The 18,981-nt window shown below is 34.6% G+C and overlaps 3 protein-coding genes across 5 annotated transcripts; 2 read left to right on the forward strand and 1 right to left on the reverse strand.

Annotated features, from left to right (window-relative positions):
• The first annotated feature begins 8,807 nt into the window (after positions 1-8,807).
• Positions 8,808-18,618, forward strand: LOC123311939 (ribonuclease H2 subunit B). Its single transcript, XM_044896075.1, has 4 exons — positions 8,808-9,045; positions 9,151-9,381; positions 9,434-9,573; positions 17,122-18,618. The coding sequence occupies exons 1-4, from the start codon at positions 8,961-8,963 to the stop codon at positions 17,596-17,598; spliced, it is 933 nt and encodes a 310-aa protein (XP_044752010.1). The 5' UTR covers positions 8,808-8,960; the 3' UTR covers positions 17,599-18,618.
• Positions 10,097-11,585, forward strand: LOC123311938 (putative nuclease HARBI1). Of its 3 annotated transcripts, XM_044896074.1 has the most exons (3): positions 10,097-11,231; positions 11,352-11,439; positions 11,495-11,585. In XM_044896074.1, exons 1-3 carry the CDS (start codon positions 10,394-10,396, stop codon positions 11,496-11,498), a joined length of 930 nt encoding a protein of 309 aa, XP_044752009.1. In that variant the 5' UTR covers positions 10,097-10,393; the 3' UTR covers positions 11,499-11,585. The 3 variants fall into 3 exon arrangements, with proteins under 3 accessions (XP_044752009.1, XP_044752007.1, XP_044752008.1); XM_044896072.1 differs by having other exon boundaries at positions 10,097-11,439; XM_044896073.1 differs by having other exon boundaries at positions 11,352-11,555.
• On the reverse strand, positions 11,658-13,366 carry LOC123311940. The gene is made up of 2 exons (XM_044896077.1): positions 13,086-13,366; positions 11,658-11,959 (listed from the first exon to the last, which is right to left on the reverse strand). Exons 1-2 carry the CDS (start codon positions 13,210-13,212, stop codon positions 11,658-11,660), a joined length of 429 nt encoding a protein of 142 aa, XP_044752012.1. The 5' UTR covers positions 13,213-13,366.
• Positions 18,619-18,981: the final 363 nt, after the last annotated feature.

Raw genomic sequence — 18,981 nt, forward strand, 5'->3', positions numbered from 1 at the left:
CAGTGATATTTGGTCATCATTCTCCAGGAACAGATTGAAAAACCCATTTTCACGGATAGTTGATGTTGAAAGGAGAAACTGTCGCATTGGTTTTCAATTTCATGGTGCATTTGATTGTAAAAAAATTATCTCGAACAATATTGCAGTGAACAAAACCAATATCTGATACCTAAATGGATATCAAATCTAAATTTATTCCTTTATTGATTACAGATTTAACACAGGTATCCCGCAAGTATCAAAAGAAATCATATATAAATAGCATTCACATCAAATACAGAAATGTGAAAAAGAAGGTTAAAATGCTGAAAACTTTTTCTGAATTCATTGAGAGAGGCTGATACATGTAACTTAGTCAACCCGTGAACCCGTAATACTACAATGATATTTGTTGAAATACTTAATGACATTCATTTTCAAGCTCCCATTATCCATAGTTGATTGATCGTTCCATACCTTTTTGATAAACGGTTGCAAATTTTCATTTGCTATCAGCGGTTGTCTCCTAACCATATATACATATTCATTTAAATTTCAATTAACTCACCTACTTTGCACAAGCAAGTATGAATTTCCTTCAAAACTGAGTTGGTCTGACCTAGCTGATGGATGCTCAAATTCTGTTGAGGAAACTTATCGACTAATCCTTGCCTTCCTCCGCTCCAACAAAGTAATGTGAATTTGCCGTGATTATTATATCATAATAGGAAAAGGCCGAAAAGGGTGATTTCAAAAAAAAAGTTGCAACGATACGGAGCTAAATATTGTAATAATACTCAAGAAGCACTTGAGTTTAGAAGAAGAAATGAATGCCCAAAATCCGTGCTTTTCCATTGGGACAAAATATAAATATGCTTTCTGAAAATTATCCTTAGTTGAAGAATTACATTATATTATAATAATAATAATATTAAATATTGATGAATAAGAAGAATAAATTGAGTTGCTAATAATTATGATTTTTTCATTATTTTCATCCAATCTCAAAATGTGAAGCGATGTTAAAAAAATATCATCAGGGGAAACTTATCTTTAGTCAAAAGTGATATTACACTTAAAATATTGTTTCAGATATTGAACCAACAAGAAATCAGAATATAATGTTAACTGAAAAAGTGCTTAACTGTTTTTATTCAAATCAATTCATTCACAAACTTTTCATGAACTTATCTGTTGTATTTTCCGAGGAATAGTTGCCGAAAGCAGTTTCAATTGGATTATAAAACGCAATCTAAATGATACTTAATATTCGTTCAATTTTTTTAAATTCAATTATAGGTACTTGCTTATCTCTAAGGCAAGCCAATATAGGTATATAGCTCGGAAATTAATATCTAAATGAAAAGAATTATGTTCATAATCAATTATCGAAATATTTCCAAGCAAATTTCATTTCGAATTTTCCCTAAATATAAAAAAATCGAAATAAATTGTATGCGTTAAGCCGTTCTAAGGAACGTTTTCTTGCCCATACTAGCTCCATCTCTCTCTTCGCTTATGTTGGCCGCACTCCTGACTATTGAAACTCATTGGAAGGGCGCGTCCATGTGTTTAATAGGTCTATGGAACATAGCATCCTTAGAATATAGAATAACAGGAAGGAGCATATTGCTCATTTTAATTTGACCGGAATAGAGGAGAAATATGGCCGACATATATTTCCGTTTCAACAGTGGCGTAGGACAATGAAGTTTCCAAAAAACTAACTTCAATAGTCAGTTGATTCTGATTAATCAAAAAAATTAGGAAAGCACTGACGTAAAGTCAGAAGCTTTTTCACGCTCGTTCAAATTGATAATCAAAGCGGAAATTCACCCCGCCTAACACTGCTTGGCTATATACTCAATGGTATTAAGGTCTTTATGACTTAACATCACCTACGCCCATGCATGGAGTATTATTGTCATGGGATAACCTTGTTATGTCATGAAATTCAGAATCTCATAATTAATACCTGATATTCAGCTTAAAAAATCACCTACCTATGAATTATTCACGCTAAAATATCCAAAATCCAGCAAATTTCAAGAATCCGAATTACCAAAATTAAGTTAAAATATCACTTTGTTCATTTGGCCACAGATAACAGAATCATTTGACTTCCAAGTCTGCCACTTTTCAAATCAGAATTTGGAAGACCAATATGGCCGTTTCCGTCGCACAATTCCCGTCACATTTATTCGAAAAAGCTCCTTCCTGATATTCTATGTTCTAAGATACCATCGGATGCAATGTGCATCTATGCTGATCATTTCCCTTTCTCTTTCGTTAACAGATCACTCTCCAGGATAGACCTGCTCCAACGAAATGAATCATGTATCAAAAGAGCGCAGGATTGGTTTTCGGCTAATGGGCTACTCATGAATGAGTCCAAAACCCAAAAGATCATCTTCTCGAATAAAAGGGATGTAAACACAACTATCGTTTATTTGGGATTGGAATTTCAGTCCAACTTGAACTGGAGGGCCCATATATGCAACTTATGCAGAAGACTGTCGACTTCGATCTTTATGATCCGAAGGATGAGAAAAATTGCCGGGTCAGAAGTGACAAAACTAACCTACTATACGTCCTTCCACAGTCTGGTCATGTATGGCATTCTCCTTTGGCGTCAGAGTGCAGATGCTGAATGTGTCCTCTTACAGCAGAAAAGGGCTGTACGGGATGTGTGTGAAGTTGGCCCAGCACTTTTTGATTTTCGAAAAAAAAATTTTGTGCTGAATTGTGCTAGGTTTGTGCTGATTTGTGCCGTTGAAATTTTTGTTTTATTCCACACGGTTCTCAAAATATTTCACAAAATGTATAGAATTGGCTAGCCCAGCACTTATCGAAAAAATGAGTTTTGACGACTGAAACAGGTTGTGCTATGCATGTACATTGTTGTGCCGTTCGAATTTTTGCGAAATTCCCTCTTATCTCCCGGAAAATCGAAAATGAAGAAAAAAGTTAGCTCAGCACTTTTGATTTTTCTTCTCAAAAATTAGTGGAAAAATTTGTGCTACATTTGTGCTGACTTGTGCCGTAAATATTTTCTCGAAAATTAGTCGGATTTTCCGGGAAATCGCAAAATTGAAAAAAAAGTTAGCCCAGCACTTTCGTTTTTTCTCAATGAAAACTATGTGAAAAATTGTGCTAGTCGTGTGCCAACTTGTGCCGTTGAAATTTTCACGAAAATCCTTCTAGTTTTCCAAAAAATTTAGATTTTGGAAAAAAGTCAGCCCAGCACTTTCGTGTTTTTGCAGTTTAATTTTTTTTATTAAATTGTGCTACATTTGTGCTGATTTGTGCCGTTGAGATTTCCAAAAAAAACTTTCAACTTTTCCTTCAAATGGTGGATATCAGAAAAATCAGTAGATTGCCTGAAATCAGTATAAATGGCAACAGGCCTAATACTCGTAAATTGAGCTTAATGAACTCCAGCGTGCAAAGCCAATGACTGTAAAAGATTACTATTGTTTATAACTCAATTTTCTTGATACAGATGCAGATGCGTGACTCTGAAAATAGTTTACCGTTAATCTCAAAATTTTATATATATGGAAGATACGTTTCAGTCCGTGTATGAAATTAAGCTGAAAAATTAACAGCATGTAAACAGCCATTAACATTATTTTTTCAAGAGTTTTATCTACAAGTTATAAACAATAGTAATCTTCTTTAGTCATTAGCTATCCACGTTGGTGTTTATTAAGCTCAATTTACGAGATTTCTCTCCTGAAAACTGAATTCTGGCAACATTGTTATCGTGATACACTTCTGATGATTTATGACGCTATGCAAAACTTGATAAGTCGTAGGTTGTGCACGCAGGGTTGCCAACCTCAACGGTATTCGGCCTGTTGCCATTTATACTGATTTTCAGGCAATCTACTGATTTTTCTGATATCCACCATTTGAAGGAAAAGTTGAAAGTTTTTTCTGAAAATCTCAACGCCACAAATCAGCACAAATGTAGCACAACTTAATAAAAAAAATCAAACTGCAAAAACAAGAAAGTGCTGGGCTGACATTTTTCTTAATTTCGCGATTTCCCGGAAAATCCGACGAATTTTCGAGAAAATATTTACGGCACAAGTCAGCACAAATGTAGCACAAATTTTTCCACCAATTTTTGGAAAGAAAAATCAAAAGTGCTGGGCTAACTTTTTTCTTCATTTTCGATTTTCCGGGAGATAAGAGGGACTTTCGCAAAAATTCGAACGGCACAGTACTGAACATGCATAGCACAACCTGTTTCAGTCGTAAAAACTCATTTTTTCGATAAGTGCTGGGCTAGCCCATTCTATACATTTTGTGAAATATTTTGAGAACCGTGTGGAATGAAACAAAAATTTTAACGGCACAAATCAGCACAAACCTAGCACAATTCAGCACAAAAATTTTTTTTTCGAAAATCGAAAAGTGCTGGGCCAACTTCACACACATCTGTAAGGGCTATTTTTCAAATGAATTCTACTGATAGCTGCAGGGAGGTCTTCAAAAGAGAGAGAATATTGTGTCTTAGATGACGTTGTTGTGTTTGTTCAAGCTGTTTAATATGTCGCCTGTAGGGCGTCCAGCTTTCGCTTCCGTAAAGAAGCATTGGGAGGACGACTGCTTTGTAAACAGCTTTCTTGGTCTTCAAATCTTCATCCATAAGGTCGTTGACAAACATCAGGAACAACAGAGATCCCAAATTTGAGCCCTGCGGGACACCAGATGAAGCAACGAATTGGCCAGAACGATAATTTTCAATCTGTACATATTGACGCCTATCATGCAAGTATGAAGCAATGAGCCCAATCAGTCCCCCAGTAAAACCAAACCTAACCTAACCTAACCTCAAGTAATTGTGGTGCTATTTTGCATATTTTAATTCAGAAAAAATTTAAAGAATGGCATTCCCGAGCCATCATCTGTCATCCCCTGCATGTCCATCGAATAGGTTTGTAGCCGTTTCGTTCCGCGAAATGTGCACATCGACCGGTTAAAAATTAAATTCCCAGACGCAAATAAACTAATAAACATTTTATCGAACTTGAGAATGTGGGTATAATCCTGAATTTAGTCGGCTAATCTTAAATTTATGCTCACACCTAGCTTTACCCGTAACACACACAAGGAGCACACTCTTTTGGTTGAATGTGTCAGGTGTAAGGTTCAGATTTTCCAATCGAACAAGAAGATTCTGTTTTCAATAACGGACAAATTGATTTATTCAATACTTGTAACAATAGTCCTAGAGCTGGGAGCAAAAACAACTACCTCATAAGTTACCAAAGGCTTGGTTTGGCACTTTAGTTCATTTTAATAATGTGAAACTGTCCGTCTGCCATTCGTGAGTGGTCGCCTTATTGGATGAAAAAGATTGAAAAGATGTGAAAAAATCGATTAGAACATTCCAATTATTACCAAGATGAATGTTGTGTCAAAATGGTCTGGGATCTTAACTGAATTGAAATCGTAAGCGTCTGCCAACAGGGGTGGTTTTGAAACAGACGCTGTCAAATACAGGGTGGTCCAGATCATAACCAAGAAATTTTAACCACGTATTCTACATGAAAAATGAGCCCTAGTTTGTCATATAAACATATGTCGAGAAATGTTTACTCTCCGAGATACGGGGTGTTAAAATTATAGAAAAAAAAATAATAACTTTCACACTGCTTGAAATATTTTTATGAAATATGAGACATAGGTTTTGAGCGTCAAGGAGCACTTTTTGCATAATATCATTTCTTTTCTATTCTACCAGTGGCCTCCGTACTGCAGCGAGACTGGAATATTTTCAGATAAAAAAATGATACACCATTGGTTTTTCGGACAATAAAAATTACTTCCTTATTTAATTTGGAGCGAATTCGGTATCTTGGCTTTTTGTTGTAGGAGGCAACGATTCCGGTTAAAAAAATAAAACGCATTCTCATGCATGAAGAAATCGCCAAAATTTTAAATAGCAATATAAAGCTTACTACGGTTTTGTAGCAATTTTCTGAGATTAGATAAATTCAACACACACCCAACTCCTATTTTTAGGGTAGAATATTTCGATTAAAAAACTTAAATGACAGTTTTGGTTTCCAATTACTCGTTTCAATACAAGCATAACCAAAAAAAAACTGTAATTTCCTTATTGTGGAAAGCAAAGTATGCCATGGAGAAAAAACTGTTATCAGCTTCGAACATTTATTTGAAGTTTGACAGTAATTTATCACAGTGATAAGTCAGTGTCTCCTTAACAACTAAATGCCTTTTTGTTTTACAAGTCAGGAACTAGCCGATATCCATTTCTGTTATGGAGTTGCAAATGGAAACTCGGCGGAAGCAGCTAGGGAGTACCGAAGAAGATTTCCGAGAAGATGCCATCCGCATTCCTCAGTGTTTTTCAACATTCACCAACGATTTAGAACTAATGGACTTAGTACTAGACTTGATGAACGGCAGAATAGGGTGAATATTGGCAAGAAAGGAACAATAACAGGATTCTTCGTGAATTTGATAGGAATCCAACAACAAGCAGTCGAATAGCAGCTCGCACACTTCTATTTTCTATGTCAAAAATTCTTCGAGTTTTAAAAAAGGACCGTCGACATGTTTTCCATTTGCAACCCGTCCAAGGTTCACGAGAAGGTGATGAACAGCGAAGGTTATTTTTTTTTGCCAATGGATTCTTCGTTCAATTGAGCAGAATAGAGACTTTTTAAATACCATATTATGGACTGATGAATCATGTTTTACTCGTCGGGGCGTGGTGGTCCCATTCGACCAAGAAATTTCCAAGTAGAATTTAGTGTTAAGGTTTGGCTTGGAGTTTATAATAATCACCTATTTGGACCCTATTTCTTACCAGAACGAGTTAATGGTGAAAATTTTCTACAATTTCTAATGGCAGAGCATGCAAATATGTGGGAAAATATTCCAGAAGAATCAAGATTAGCGGCTTGGTTTCAACTTGACTGTTGTCCAGCCCACTTTTATAGCAATGTGAGGAACTGGTTGGATAATAATTTTCCAGAAAGATGGATCGGACGTAATGGGCCAGTCAGTTGGCCTCCACGGAACCCCGATATTACCCCTTGAACTTCTTCGTATGGGGGTTTTTGAAAGAAATCGTATATATGACTCCTGTGAACTCAAGGGAAAAACTTATTGGCCGTATTCAAAATGCTTGCGACGAATTAAGAAATCGAAATTTAGCTGCTGCTGTCGGATCTGTTAGTCGTCGATGTGACGATGTGAATTATGTGTTCAGCAAAATGGTTCATACTTCGAACATCTTCTTTAAATTCGTTTTGAGTGCGGTTGTTAATGCTTATTTTTTTTTAGTTACACGTTTCGTTCACAAAAATAGTCTTATTATTATTATGTACCTACCATATCAAATTTTGGCGATTTCCGCATGCATGAGAATGTGTTTTATTTTTTTAACCGGAAACGGTGCCTCGTACAGCAAAAAGTCGAAAGACCGAATTTGCTCCAAATTAAATGAGGATTCAAAAAGTAATTTTTATGGTCGGAAAAACCAGTGGCGTATCATTTTTTATCTGAAAATATTCATTCTGGCTGCAGTACGGAGGCCACTGGTAGAATAAAAAAGAAATGATATTATGCAAAAAGTGCTCCTTGACGCTCAAAACCTATGTCTCATATTTCATGAAAATATTTCAAGCAGTGTGAAAGTTATTATTAAAAAACATTTTTTTTTTCTATAATTTTAACACCCCGTATCTCGCAGAGGAAACATTTCTCGACATATTTTATGTTTATATGACAAACTAAGGCTTATTTTTGATGTAGAATATGTGATTATGATTAAAATTTTTTGGTACGATCTGGACCACCCTGTATTTGACAGCGTCTGTTTCAAAATAGCGACCTACCCTGTTGGCAGACGCTTACGATTTCAATTCAGTTAAGATTCTAGACCATTCTGACACAACATTCATCTTGGTAATATGTAATTGGAAAGTTCTAATCGATTTTTCACATCTTTTAAATTTTTTTTATTCAATAAGGCGACCACTCACGAACGGCAGACGGACGGTTTCAAGTTCACATTATTAAAATGAACCAAAGTGCCAAACCAAACCTTTGGTAACTTATGAGGTAGTTGTTTTTGCTGCCAGCTCTCGGACTACAAGGTTTGTAAAACCATTTTCTTCTGAAAAAAGTACGTACCAACAATAATTCCCCATTATTTACATAAAAATATAGAAAATTTGTTAAATATTATAGAATTTGTAACCACTTCCGGAAAATTCAGCCAGAATCAAAATTCACACTACCACATCTATTAGATAAAAAAATGAATTACAGGTTACAGGTTGATCAACTGATAAAAAAAATATATTATTATTATCATTATTATCTTCTGCGATTTTTAATGCAGAGCCGAATAGGGAATGCTCAGTTCATTCTCTATATCTATGGGAACAAATTATCTACGTTCTGCTTCTGCAAGCAGCTGTTCTCCTTCTCTCAGTTTTCTGTTCTCTCTACTCCATAGGTCAGGCATCATTGAGGCATTTATTAAATCTCATATTAATTTAATCTAAGGCCTAAGGTATTGAGTGTTAAACCAAAGAGTTGTTACTCTTTGGTTAAACCTCGATATGTTCTCAATAGTTTTGAACATTGGCCATCTTGTGTTGGGTTTTTAAAGTATACACTTGCAGTGCAGTAACATTTGCAGATTGTTATTCACCAGTTACAGTTTACTGCTTAGTGAGACCACCAAGAGCAGTTGACTAATTCGTTTATATCTTCAGTTTACCCATTCACCCAATAGAGGGTACTGTTATTTTTGACATGACAGTTGCACTGTCTAACGCTCAAAAGTCAAAACAACAAAACAATTTTTTTCATTTTTTGTGGGAAAACCTGAAGGGGAATATTAAATAGAATAAGAAATGCTCATAGATTCGTAATTTGTGAGTTAAAAATAGAAATTGTGATTCAAGTAGTGGATAAATATTTCTGAAATGCCCCGTGTCAAAAGCTCACCGAAAAAATGCATCAAAACAAATGTTCAAAATCCCACTAACTCATGGGTGTTTTTACTCAAAGGTGAGAGAAAATACTCCGTATGTATAAAACAATTGCCTGCTATGAAATGAAAATTTTTTACACTTCTCTTACTCTGTATTTCAATCAATCCGTTTTGTATTCAAGGTGAAGCTTTGGAGTTATCTGACCAATATACCGGCACGGGAACTCCCGATATCGTGACTTTGAGGCATCCTAATACTGGAGAATCTGCAATATTTCTATTTTCCCCCGCAAATAACTCGGTACAAGAAATTCTAACATTTAATGAAGGTAAAAGATCTTTGTTTATTGAGGAGTCTGTCAAAAGTGATGGTAAAATGCAGCTTTCTACTCCAATTGATCCAATATTTTTAGGTAAAATTTACTTCTTTTATTTATTGAAATATCTGATTTGCCCTAATTTCAGTACTTCCTTATCTTCGAAAACATTGTGTCAATCAGGCAATACCTTTAGAACTGTTGCTAAAAGATGAAGAATATCCAGAAACTGAGAGACTTCTGAAGTCTAGTGGCCTCAAATATCTTAATTTAATTGGTGATCGTAAGGTAAGTTTTCAGATTTGCAGTGTGTTTGGAAATTTTGATTGACTGATCATTGATCAGTTGGTTTTTAGAATAAAATTACTGAAAATTTGGCATTCCTGAAAATATTGAGAAAGGAGAAATTGAAAATAATTGAATGAACATGTATGGGTCATAATTTCATACATACATATTCTGAATTATCAATCTAAAACAAATTGATGGGGATGTTTCATTGATGAAATATGGATTTTCAGATCAAGCTCTTAATGAAAATAACAAATATGGATTAGTGGAAATCTGAATTGAAAAGTGAACTGCAGGGAGTGTGCTCTCATCAATCGAAAGAGTAGTAGGTTTCAGTCTTATTTGCTTCCATGTGGGACTTGCATTTAACGCTTATATTTTAACGATCTGACACTTGGTGGAAAAATGTTTCCTACAGTTCACTTCTCAATTTAGATTTCCACTGGTCGATATTATTTCTGTTGAAGTATATTTTATTCAGAATAAAGTTTTATAATATTATCAGCGGGTTTCATAAAGCTCTGATTGCCAAATCAAGCGCTTAATCGTCAATCAAATACGAAATTCTATGCTACTTTTTCCGATTTGATTCTCAATCACCGATCTAACCGTCTAATCAAGAAATCGTCCATCAACGCTACGAAATCGTCGGTCAACACCTCGTGATTGTCAATCAGGCAAAAAATGGGTTTCATAAAACATTTTGATGCTTGATCAACCGGAAAGCGCGTCATTAATCGACAATCAAGTTGAACGATAGAATTTGAGCGATTAACATATCAGTTATTCTAGAAATATTATTACCTTCATAAAGAAAATGTTGTCTGATACTTCATCTTCATCAGAAGAAAACAACGAAGAATATTATCTTAGAAGACCCCGTTCATTTAAAAACCTAAATGATCCCTTCGAAATGTATAATGATGCAGAATTCAAACACCGCTTCAGGTTCCATAAAAATTCAGTAATGGAACTTCTTCATAAAATTGGAGAAAAAATTGAGGCCCCCACTAAGAGAAACAGGGCGTTAAATGCAAAAATGCAAATAATAGTCGCATTAAGGTTTTATGCAACTGGAGGTTTCCAGATGACAATTGGGGACCATGTAAATATCACGAAACCGACAGTATGCAGAATAGTGAAGAGAGTTTCAACAGAAATAGCGAAACTGAAACCAAATTACATTTCGATGCCAAAAACCAGGCAAAAAAGGTTGGAAGTTGCTTCAGGCTTCCACGATATTGCTGGGTTACCACGTGTTGTGGGAGCTATCGACTGCACACACATAAGAATAATTTCCCCTGGAGGATCCAACGCAGAGACATTCAGAAACCGAAAGGGTTATTTTTCAATAAATGTGCAAGCAGTGTGTGATGCTGGCCTGAAAATTATAAACATTATAGCTCGTTGGCCAGGTTCGGTCCATGATTCCACAATATTCAATGATTCACCACTCATAGTGGAGATGGAACAAGGCTTGTATGGCAATTGCTATCTGTTGGGTGATAGTGGTTATGCATGCAAGCCTTTTCTACTTACGCCAGTATTAAATCCAGGAACTGAAGCAGAAAGAAGGTATAATCAAGCACACATCAAAACACGCAACTGCATTGAAAGATGCTTTGGTGTGTTGAAAAGACGCTTCCCTTGCTTATATTACGGATTAAGGAACAAGTTAAGTACATCCTTAACAATAATTATTGCATGCTGTGTCCTTCATAATTTGGCCCTGTCAGTTAATGACACTGTAGATACACTGGAAGAATTGCCTGAAAATTTTGAAGAAAGTGATATTGTTCATCATGATCAAGGACAACAAAACACAGCCATACGAAATGCATTAATAGCAGACCTTTTTGAGAGGTATGTTTCATAAATTTGAAATATAACTCGATTGTAATTGTAGATATGTTTTCAGATGAACGAGACCAATACTTCAATTCCAGAATATTTATTTTTGATATAATTAGGCTTATCACATATTTGGATCATATCAGGGAATATCAAACAGTAATAATAAATAGAGTTTTTCCTGAAGTTTTTATTGAAAAATATATGTACATAAATGATAAGTATGATTATTAACTTTGCTGCAACTTACGAAGTTGCAGTTTCAAAATTTTCTGCTCTATTTTGGCATTTTCCAATTTTTTTAAGTAATATCTATCTTTGGGAGTAAGGGTTTTTTTTCTAATTGGTCTTTTCAAGGGGGCTCTAGTTTTAAGTTTTCTGGTAACAGGAGGCAAGGAGGTAGGGGTAAGTTCTCCGCAAGGTTCTGGATCAAGGCATTGGTTGGGAATGGGATTAACTCCTTGGTCAGGAATAGGATCTGGATCTCCTAGGTTAGGAATGGGTTCTGTCTCTACAGCTGGGATAGGATATTCTGAAAAGTAACTCATATTAGCAATTAGTATAATACAGATAATGAATGAAGAGATAGAAGATATCTGGCTGAATAATGTTAGTTATGTAACATTATATTGTATTCTTATGGATATTCCAGAATTAAAAATGATATAGGTAACAAAGTGAAAGGTTCACATCAACTGCAATGGTATCATAAGTTCAAACTCACATTTTTGGTATCAAATATGAGAACTGATATTAACTCAAATCCTCTACCTCACATGAATAATACAATCAAAACATACATTAACACGTTGACTGTCCCCATTCTAATTTTTTTTTTACCCTCCACGTCCAACACATTTATCCCAAGATAAGGGTTGCTTATGTGTGATAAAATATATATTCTATGAAAAAATTAATTCTGCAGCCATTTAAGGAACTGTTCATGTTCAAAATTTTCAAGTCCAATGGAAGGCTTGATGCTGATATTTCTTGAATCATGTATGATTAATTATGATTGAGGTTATCAATACATATTTCTACAAGAGGTTCAGCCCATATAAACCGACCACACTGCAGCGTTCATGAAAAGTAACCATATTTATCTTGAACGTTAAATGAATCAATGAATCACATACGACTCATGGACTCCTGGCGAAAATCTTTATGAATCATATGTGATGCATGAGACAGTCAACGTGTTAAATAACAAAATTCAGGAAAATTCATCAGGTTGCTGATTTCATCTTGAACTTCCTTGAAAATTGCTATTAAAATTTTCATATAATCTTACCTTTCATGCTGTAGTTGTACCCAACTGGACAATATGATATTATACAAGTGGAATGTCTTTCTGAATTCAGAAACAAAATTGAGAACTTCTGGTTTTGTATGTAATTTTAATATGCAGCACATACATTATGATTTTTTGAGATTATGAATTTTTCAGATCGATCTGTCAGAGTGCACTGATGATTAAGATTATATGAATTCATAACACACTTTTCATTCAAATTAGCCATCTGACACACAACGGATTTAATTTCTGAATTCATAAAGACATTGCGAATGTATGAGGCCAGCCTAAAATTGTCAAAATTGATATGGGCCCAATATTGAACTCAGCTAGTATGTGAACTGTATATCTGGAGCGAACTCACCAAAATATATATTGGCATCATCGAACGGATTTTCTAACGGTCTGGCATTGTCCCCTAAAATGGATATTATCCTTCGTTCCGTATCATCCAACATATTTTTGAATGACCCTCCACCCGTAGCCATCATTTCTTTCTGTAATCAATACAACTGTATTATTATTCAAATAGATGACCACAATGTGCCATGCCACTAATTCAATCTCAAAATGTCTGATGATACTTTTTCCTGCCTAGCCTTCTCTCGTAACTGGTCGATATTTATGTTTTCCTCCCCTTGATCCATATTACTCAATAATTCTCTGTATCTATCCTTCTACAATGAAAGTTGATCAAAATACAATAAACTTATGTAATAAAATTCAAATTGGCACATACATTTTCCAGAGCCAAGTCCTTTCTTCCTCTCCTTTTGAGGTTTTCGTAGAGGGTTTTCAATTGTTGGGAGGTTCTGGGCATTGACGAGCAAGCATTGAAATTGCGAGCAATTTCCTCCCAAGCTTCCCTTTTATATTCAGAGCTGACTTTATTGGTCATTTTGCATTCAACTATGTCTTTTTTGCTGAAAAAAAAAATAAGTAATGAATTTTACCGACTTCCACGGAATTATTCAGAAAAATGACAAATTATACTTACGTTTCTACCAGCGAAAGCAGTAAGTTTTTATCTTCCGTCGTATAATTTGCGCTTCGTGAGAATTTTTTTTGTCCCAACATTTTCCTCTATCTACGGTAAGCAACGCCAACAACAATGTTACCAAAATTTGAATTGAAGTGACGCTTGCGCCACAGAACGAAGTATAAATGTCATAATCTTAGACAACGCACAGTTTTTCGATGAAAATTATTTGGTGTATCTATGTTTCTGTTGATCGGGACTTCAGAAAAGCGAGGTTGTCAGATTGTATTCCCCAATTAACTGACCGAGGTTTCTGATTTCACAATCAAGTTTTATGAAACGCGAATTTAGTTGATCGGCCGATGAAATTTGAATGAGCAATCAGATGATCGAGGAATCAACGAATCTTTATGAAACCCGCTGTATAATTGACAAATTGATTGACACCTCATTTTTTATTATTGACAAATCCTATGTATTTTGATATTAAATAAAATATATAATTATCATAGAACCAAAATAAACGAATGCTTGCTGAAAAACCTTTCCAGCTTCAACACCTTCCCTCATTGGGATATTTTGGTTAATCCCATTTTCTTTGTGAGAGTATGCAGTCTTGGTTTGAACAGAGGTTTTGTCATTAAGTCTGCCAGTTGGTCCTCTGTTGAAACTTTTTCAACTTTCAACTCTCCATCTAGAACAAGTTCACGCACAAAGAAATGTCTTATGTTTATATGTTTAGTGCGTCTGTGGAATTCTGGGTTTTGGCTCAGTCTAATAGCAGCTTCGTTGTCCACCATCAATGTTGGAACTGACTGAACACTGAGTATTTCCTTAAATAACCGCTTTAGCCATTCCATTTCTCGTGCAGCTTCACTAGCAGCCACTATTTCTGCCTCTGTTGAGGAAATTGCTACAGATATAGCTCCACCAGCATACATGCATAAAACGCCCGAAGTGGAACGTCCTGTTTCACTATCTCCTCCATGGTCTGCATCACTGAAGGCCACTAACTCATCTCTTTCCTCTGGCTTGTAGCTAAGACCAAGATCCATTGTGCCCTTCAGATAACGAAATATCCTCTTCACTTTTATACAATCTGCATTCGTTGGATTTTCTAGCTTTCTTGATGCGATACATACAGCATAAGCTATGTCTGGTCTTGTACTTGTCATTAAGTACATTAAAGCACCAACTGCTTCTCTATAAGGGAAGGTTCTGTTCAATTCGTCATATGTTGAAGTATATTTTATTCAGAATAAAGTTTTATAATATTATAATTGACAAATTGATTGACACCTCATTTTTTATTATTGACAAATCCTATGTATTTTGATATTAAATAAAATATATAATTATCATAGAACCAAAATAAACGAATGCTTGCTGAAAAACCTTTCCAGCTTCAACAATTTCAACCTCAAAAATATGCACTGATCTATTATTTATGGGAGATGCCCATTAGATTAGTTTATTTCTAGGTTTAAGTTCTTACGAACTCTGGATAAACCGTTCACATGGTGGATTTACTTAGAGTTAACTGAGACCTTAGAAAGAAATTAATCTAATGAGCAGATGGCAATAACTTCAAAGCCTTCTACCAATTATATTGGTTTCTTTCTTAGGTCTTTATTAACTCCATGTAAATCCAGCAAATTCCCTAAAAACAGCCTATTTGAAATTTTTCCAAAATTGATGGAGGAGAGTGTGTAATATTTTTCAAATTTCTCCAGTTTTCGTGCCCCTATGGAATGATTTGTCACAAATAACTCAAGTCAAGCTAATAAAGAATAACACTGGGGGCTAGTGTTATATTGCTATATTGTTATAGTGCAGGGTGTTCGATGAGCCACTGTAAAAACTTATATAACTCAGCAAAGGAAACCTAAATCGGACTATCAAATGCTGGGGTCAGTCTACTAATTACAGAGATAGAGGGTGATTTATATTTCTCCAAAGAAATTTGTGTCCTCCATAGCTTCAATAGCTATTGCTATTGTTTTAAGATCAATTGACATCAAAAGTAGCAGTCTGAAATTCTAGGGCCGGACTCAGAAGACTTTCTTTTTTCGTGAGTGCCAAAACACCCTGTATGTATTCCTCAGTTACCTTACATACTGCATCTGATTGAACATGAAATAACCTCCAAATGAGCTACTTGGAAATGTTGCTGCACTCAGCAACACTATTTTATGAGACAATATAGTGAGCAGATTTCGGTTTTTTTATGGTGAACTGGCATGAAATTTATTTAAGAATTATTTTTTGACCTAGGATATGAAATTCATTAATTTTGAAGTGATTTTTAGATGGCCATAGAAATTTTTGGAATGAATGAACTAGGTACTGGAATATTAACACTAATCAAAAAAAAACTCATAATCAGTTTTGAAGTCCCTTTAACTAAAAAGAAACTAGGGGAGGCTTTGAAGTTTATTATGAAACTGGCCCTAACAATCTCAATCGAACAAAATAATGATAATTGAAAAGAAAAATATTGATGAACTACAAAAATTTTGAATATCATATCAGGAGAACTAAAAATTACTACAACTCATAATAAACCAGGTTCAAAATTTCGTCCTCCCTCCTTCAAACACTTCCTTGTTCTAAGTATTACTGGTTCAACAGCTTTTTTTATAATCTTCTACCAGCAAAATTTTCGCAGTTATTCATATTCACAGAATGAACCATTATTTTAAAATGTCTTCATAAAAAGTAATACAGAAGTTAAATCTGGATATAAGGACTAGAAAGTGTTTGGAGGAGGGACGAGGAAACATTGAATATTCATTCTTATGAGCTATTACCAATGTGTTCATCCTCACGAAATAATATTCGTAAATGTAATCAGTTCATCCATATTTTTCTGTTTGATTGAAATTCTTCCTTTCACTAGGAATTGTCTTTTAAATTAGAGTAAATGTTTTAGTGAGTACAGATATCATTCCAAAAATTTCTATAATCATCTAAAAATTATTTCCAATAAAGTGAGACATGATGCCAGTTTATCTTGATTCGCGCGCTATTTATCGTCGCATAAAACAATGTCGTCCAGTGCGACAACACTGCCAAGTAACTCATTCAAGAGCTAATTTCATGATCAATCAGATAAATTATGAAACATAATTGAGGTATATGTACAGATTGTTTGTTTTTGCTCTCACGAAAAATTAAAGTTTTCTCCAGACTCCAGACCTGGAATATCAAACTGATTGTTTTGAAATCAATTGATCTTGGAACAATTTAAAGGTCTACCAAATTTCAATAAAGTCCACCAAAAATCATTAAAGGTTTATGGGATACAAATTTCTTTTCAGTTTGTATATCTGTAACAATGGGGAACTGCTTCACTTTCAGTAGTACAGAAATCGAGACTTTTAATTTGTTAACTAACATATATTTTTTATGTACACTTTAGGGGGATGAAGAAGTGAATGCATTTAAATATAATGAAGAAAAAACTTTATCTTGGTTGAAAAAGAAGACTGAGAGGGTTGCAGACATTTTAAAACAAAAAAACATAAATGTTATTGGAGGAGCAGTATCAGCAACATTCATGAAAGCAAAGGCGGAGTCATTCGACAATAATGCATATCTAAAATATGCTCATGGAATAGTTTCCGAATATCTTGTAGAAGATCTAAGCTCAAAGTTATTGAAATATTTAAACCTTCCTGAGGAAAGTAATTTAAAACGTAAAAGTTCGAGTAATCAAACCCAGCCAGATGCAAAAAAGCTTAAAATTGAAGAAGAAAACAAAAGTAGTACTTCCAATGTTCTAGATTTAAGTAAACCAGAACCTAAATCTAAAACATCGTTAAGTTCTAAAGAAAAAGCTAGATTGAAAGCAGCTAGTAGTAGCAAAACAATTACTTCTTTCTTCAAAAAGTGTTGAAAGCTTGGAATGTCAATTTTTAGATTAATATGAATTAAATGCATTAGAGTGATTTTACAGATTGATAATATTAAAGATTTTCATCAATTTTATTTGCATTCCTTGTAAAATCATATATTTTTCACAGAATTTTCTTCTAGACGAACGAAGTATTTCAATATGTTTTCCATATATGAAATTGTCAATAATATTATGAAAGAAGTAGTGAATATTGAAAAAATTCAATAAGATTGGAGTTCTTTTGCTACAGTAATTATTTTGATTGAATCTCAACCAACTCTAATTAGGTTTGATTACTCAGTATTTCCTTTGGGTTGCCTTTTTATGGAATGTGTGTCAAATATTTTATTATGTAACCTTAAATTCTTCAAAATTACTTTCTTTAATTAGTTACCCATATTGTATTTTGTTTGCTGTCAGCAAATTGGGTGAAATAGTTTCTGAAAATTTGTACTTGTGAAACATGAGAATATGAAACAATTTTAGTTTTATAGCATAAGGAATGCATGAACATGCTGAATGAAGAAAAATTGAATTTCGGATAACTCGCAATTCCACTTTGTTATAGCATGATTTGAAGACTCGCATTATTCGCAGTTTTCCTAAAACTCCGAAATCGAATTGAAAATTATCGAAACTATTTGCCATTCGTTATCCACCACGTAAAGGAGGTAGAATGCCTTTTATAGAGTCTATTTCCTATATCTTCTTGAAATCAAGAAGATATAGCAAAGGAGGCGCAATAGGAGATCGGAACTACCCAGGCATTCGTGTTTTTCCTCCATATACGTCACATTATACACGCACAATGATACTGAGTGCATTGGCTTAGCTCACATAAAGTTAGGTGGTGCCGTGCAATGTATTAAAAAAATTTAATTCTTCTCCACTGTCCTCGCTAACTTGTGAAAGTACAGTAGAACCTCGATTATCCGTGCGCGCTTTATCCGGGCGGCGGATTCTCCGTGCGGCATTCTAACAAGGAGATTATAATGTGTAGAATTTACGAAGTCCAAAAACGAACAAAAATTAGTGATTTTTTCAAAAGATTTTTCAATGTGACATAAAGACATTGTTCAATGTACGTATGGGTTGCGTTCACAAACTTACTCCGACAGTAGAGTATGAGTATGGCCATGCTCAGAGAGCATACTCTGAGGAACTAAAAGTACGTTTGTGAACGCAACCTTAGACATTATGTATAAATATCAAAACTGTTATTTTTTGTTACATGTATCTAGTATTACGTTTTTTTTCTTTGTTTGACACATGGCTTCGTCCAAATAAATGATTGAATAATTAAAACCAGGTCTTTGGATTATCCGTGTTTTCGATTATCCGGCGAAGGCTCGTTCCCGACTGGCACGGATAATCGGGGTTCTA

Source organism: Coccinella septempunctata, chromosome 4 (genome assembly GCF_907165205.1).
Source record: "Coccinella septempunctata chromosome 4, icCocSept1.1, whole genome shotgun sequence".
In the NCBI taxonomy this organism is placed as follows: Eukaryota; Metazoa; Arthropoda; class Insecta; order Coleoptera; family Coccinellidae; genus Coccinella; species Coccinella septempunctata.

Bases quoted from the DNA above. Each gene is read 5' to 3' on its own strand.
- LOC123311939 (XM_044896075.1), top strand. From the start codon at position 8,961: ATGCCCCGTGTCAAAAGCTCACCGAAAAAATGCATCAAAACAAATGTT. The intron at 9,382-9,433 runs GTAAAATTTACT...CCCTAATTTCAG, and splicing joins AATTGATCCAATATTTTTAG to TACTTCCTTATCTTCGAAAA. The intron at 9,574-17,121 runs GTAAGTTTTCAG...TGTACACTTTAG, and splicing joins ATTTAATTGGTGATCGTAAG to GGGGATGAAGAAGTGAATGC.
- LOC123311938 (XM_044896072.1), top strand. From the start codon at position 10,394: ATGTTGTCTGATACTTCATCTTCATCAGAAGAAAACAACGAAGAATAT.
- LOC123311940 (XM_044896077.1), bottom strand. From the start codon at position 13,212: ATGATGGCTACGGGTGGAGGGTCATTCAAAAATATGTTGGATGATACG. The intron at 11,960-13,085 runs GTGAGTTCGCTC...GTTACTTTTCAG, and splicing joins TGATGCCAATATATATTTTG to AATATCCTATCCCAGCTGTA.